This window comes from Bubalus bubalis, chromosome 16 (genome assembly GCF_019923935.1).
Source record: "Bubalus bubalis isolate 160015118507 breed Murrah chromosome 16, NDDB_SH_1, whole genome shotgun sequence".
Classification (NCBI taxonomy): domain Eukaryota; kingdom Metazoa; phylum Chordata; class Mammalia; order Artiodactyla; family Bovidae; genus Bubalus; species Bubalus bubalis.
The window spans coordinates 82896615-82900220 of NC_059172.1; the positions used below are offsets into that span (position 1 = coordinate 82896615).

Here is a 3606-nt window from a genome sequence, read left to right on the forward strand (position 1 = left end):
TAACCCTGGGGTTCTTCATATCTTCATTTTCTAGTTGCTTTAGGTGTAGTGTTAGGTTATTTATTGGACTTTTTTCTTGTGTCTTGTGATATGCCTGTATTGCTATGAACTTTCCCCTTAGCACTGCTTTTACAGTGTCCCACAGGTTTTGGGTTGTTGTGTTTTCATTTTCATTCATTTCTATGCATATTTTGATTCCTTTTTTGATTTCTTCTGTGATTTGTTGGTTATTCAGCAGCGTGTTGTTCAGCTTCCAAATGTTGGAATTGTTATAGTTTTTCTCCTGTACTTGAAATCTAATCTTACTTCGTTGTGGTCAGAAAAGATGCTTGGAATTATTTCAATTTTTTTAAGTTTACCAAGTCTAGATTTATGGCCCAGGATTTGATCTAACCTGGAGAAGTTTCCTTGTGCGCTTGAGAAAAAGGTGAAATTCATTGTTTTGGGGTGAAATGTCCTATAGATATCAATTAGGTCTAACTGGTCTATTGTATCATTTAAAGTTTGTGTTTCCTTGTTAATTTTCTGTTTAGTTGATATATTCATAGGTGTGAGTGGGGTACTAAAGTTTCCCACTATTATTCTGTTATTGTTAATTTCTCCTTTCATACTTGTTAGCATTTGCCTTACATATTGTGGTGCTCCTATGTTGGGTGCATATATATTTATAATTGTTATATCTTCTTCTTGGATTGATCCTTTGATCATTATATAGTGTCCTTCTTTATCTCTTTTGTCTCTTTTCACAGCCTTTGTTTTAAAATCTTGCTGAAAGCTGCAGTTCTTTCTCACCTTGAAGAATTCTAGAAAGCTCACAAAATGTGTGATGCATTTGTAGGTACCTGGAAACTTGTCTCCAGTGAAAACTTTGATGATTACATGAAAGAAGTGGGCGTGGGCTTTGCTACCAGGAAAGTGGCTGGCATGGCCAAACCCACTTTGATCATCAGTGTGAATGAGGATGTGGCCACCATTAGATCAGAAAGCACCTTTAAAAATACTGAGATTTCCTTCAAATTGGACCAGGAATTTGATGAAGTCACTCCAGATGACAGGAAAGTCAAGAGCATCATAAACTTAGATGAAGGTGCTCTGGTACAAGTACAAAACTGGGATGGAAAATCAACCACCATAAAGAGAAAACTCGTGGATGATAAGATGGTGCTGGAATGTGTCATGAATGGTGTCACTGCTACCAGAGTTTATGAGAGAGCATAAGCCAAGGGATATTGAAATGGATGACGTTTGCATTGAACTCCATGACTTTCTGTTGGATGCGTTGTCCAAACATATATTGTTATTTTCCACTAATAAGCAAGAAACTGATTTTCTTCCAGACTGATTTTGATATGGTTGTGTTGGTTAAATAAAACTTTTTAGATTAAAAAAAAATAAAATAAAATCTATTTTATCTGATATGAGTATTGGTACTCCTGCTTTCTTTTGGTCTCTATTTGGGTGGGATATATTTTTCCAGCCCTTCACTTTCAGTCTGTATGTGTCCCCGTTTTGAGGTGGGTCTCTTGTACACAACATATATAGGGGTTTTGTTTTTGTATCCATTCAGCCAGTCTTTGTGTTTTGGTTGGGGCATTAAACCCATTTACATTTAAGGTAATTATTCATAACTATGATCCCATTGCCATTTACTTTATTGTTTTGGGTTCGAGTTTATACACCCTTTTTGTGTTTTCTGTCTAGAGAATATCCTTTAGCATTTGATGGAGAGCTGGTTTGATGGTGCTGAATTCTCTCAGCTTTTGTTTGCCTGTAAAGCTTTTGATTTCTCCTTCATATTTGAATGAGATCCATGCTGGGTACAGTAATCTGGGCTGCAGGTTATTTTCTTTCATCACTTTAAGTATGTCTTGCCATTCCCTCCTGGCCTGAAGAGTTCTAATGAGGTGGATGAAACTGGATCCTATTATACAGAGTGAAGTAAGCCAGAAAGAAAACCACCAATATAGTATACTAACGCATATATATGGAATTTAGAAAGATGGTAACAATAACCCTGTATGTGAGATAGCAAAAGAGACACAGATGTATAGAACAGTCTTTTGGATTCTGTGGGAGAGGGAGAGGGTACGATGATTTTGGAGAACGGCATTGAAACATGTATATCATATAAGAAATGAATCGCCAGTCTATGTTCGATGCAGGATATAGGATGCTTGGGGCTGGTGCACTGGGATGACCCAGAGGGATGGTACAGGGAGGAAGGTGGGAGGGGGGTTCAGGATGGGGAGCACATGTATACCCATGGTGGATTCATGTTGATGTATGGCAAAAACCAATATAATATTGTAAAATAATTAGCCTCCAATTAAAATAAATAAATTTACATTAAAAAAAAAAGAGTTTCTATTGAAAGATCAGCTGTTATCCTTATGGGAATCCCCTTGTGTGTTATTAGTTGTTGTTTCCTTGCTGCTTTTAATATTTGTACTTTATGTTTTATCTTTGTTAATTTGATTAATATGTTTCTTGGGGTGATTTTCCTTGGGTTTATCCTGTTTGGGACTCTGGGTTTCTTGGACTTGGGTGATTATTTCCTTCCCCATTTTAAGGAAGTTTTCAGCTATTATCTCCTCAAGTATTTTCTCATGGTCTTTCTTTTTGTCTTCTTCTTCTGGGACTCCTATGACTCGAATGTTGGGGCATTTAATATTGTCCTGGAGGTCTCTGAAATTGTCTTCATTTCTTTTAATTTGTTTTTTTTTTTTTTTCCTCTCTGATTCATTTATTTCTATCATTCTATCTTCTACTTCACTAATCCTATCTTCTGCCTCCTTTATTCTACTATTTGTTGCCTCCAGCGTGTTTTTGATCTCATTTATCGCATTATTCATTACATATTGACTCTTTTTTATTTCTTCTAGGTCCTTGTTAAACCTTTCTTGCATCTTCTCAATCCTTGTCTCCAGGCTATTTATCTGTGATTCCATTTTGATTTCAAGATTTTGGATCATTTTCACTATCATTATTTGGAATTCTTTATCAGGTAGATTCTCTATCTCTTCCTCTTTTGTTTGGTTTGGAGGACATTTATCCCTTTCCTTAACCTGCTAGGTATTCCTCTGTCTCTTCATCTTGTTTATATTGCTGAGTTTGGGGTGGCCTTTCTGTATTCTGGAAGTTTGTGGAGTTCTTTTTTATTGTGGAGTTTCCTCACTATGGGTGGGGTTGTACAGGTGGTTTGTCAGGGTTTCTTGGTTAGGGAAGCCTGTGTCGGTGTTCTGGTGGGTGAAGCTGGATTTCTTCTCTCTGGAGTGCGATGAAGTGTCCAGTAAGGAGTTATGAGATGCCGATGTTTATGGATTAACTTTGGGCAGCCTGTATATTGAAGCTCAGGGCTGTGTTCCTGTGTTGCTGGAGAATTTGTGTGGTATTTCTTGCTCTGGAACTTGTTGGCCCTTGGGTGGTAATTGGTTTCAGTGTAGGAATGGAGGTGTTTGATGTGCTCCTGTCAATTAATGTTCCCTGGAGTCAGGAGTTCTCTGGTGTTCTCAGGATTTGGACTTAAGCCTCCTGCTTCTGGTTTTCAATCTTATTTTTACAGTAGTCTCAAGACTTCTCCTTCTATACAGCACTGTTGATAAAACA

At 37.3% G+C, this 3606-nt stretch overlaps 1 protein-coding gene across 1 annotated transcript; it reads left to right on the forward strand.

Annotated features, from left to right (window-relative positions):
- The first annotated feature begins 768 nt into the window (after positions 1-768).
- On the forward strand, positions 769-1393 carry LOC102405350 (fatty acid-binding protein, adipocyte-like). Its single transcript, XM_044929042.2, has one exon. It carries the CDS (start codon positions 820-822, stop codon positions 1216-1218), a length of 399 nt encoding a protein of 132 aa, XP_044784977.2. The 5' UTR covers positions 769-819; the 3' UTR covers positions 1219-1393.
- The last annotated feature ends 2213 nt before the right edge of the window (positions 1394-3606 follow it).

Coding starts and splice junctions, on each gene's coding strand:
- LOC102405350 (XM_044929042.2), top strand. CDS start 820: ATGTGTGATGCATTTGTAGGTACCTGGAAACTTGTCTCCAGTGAAAAC.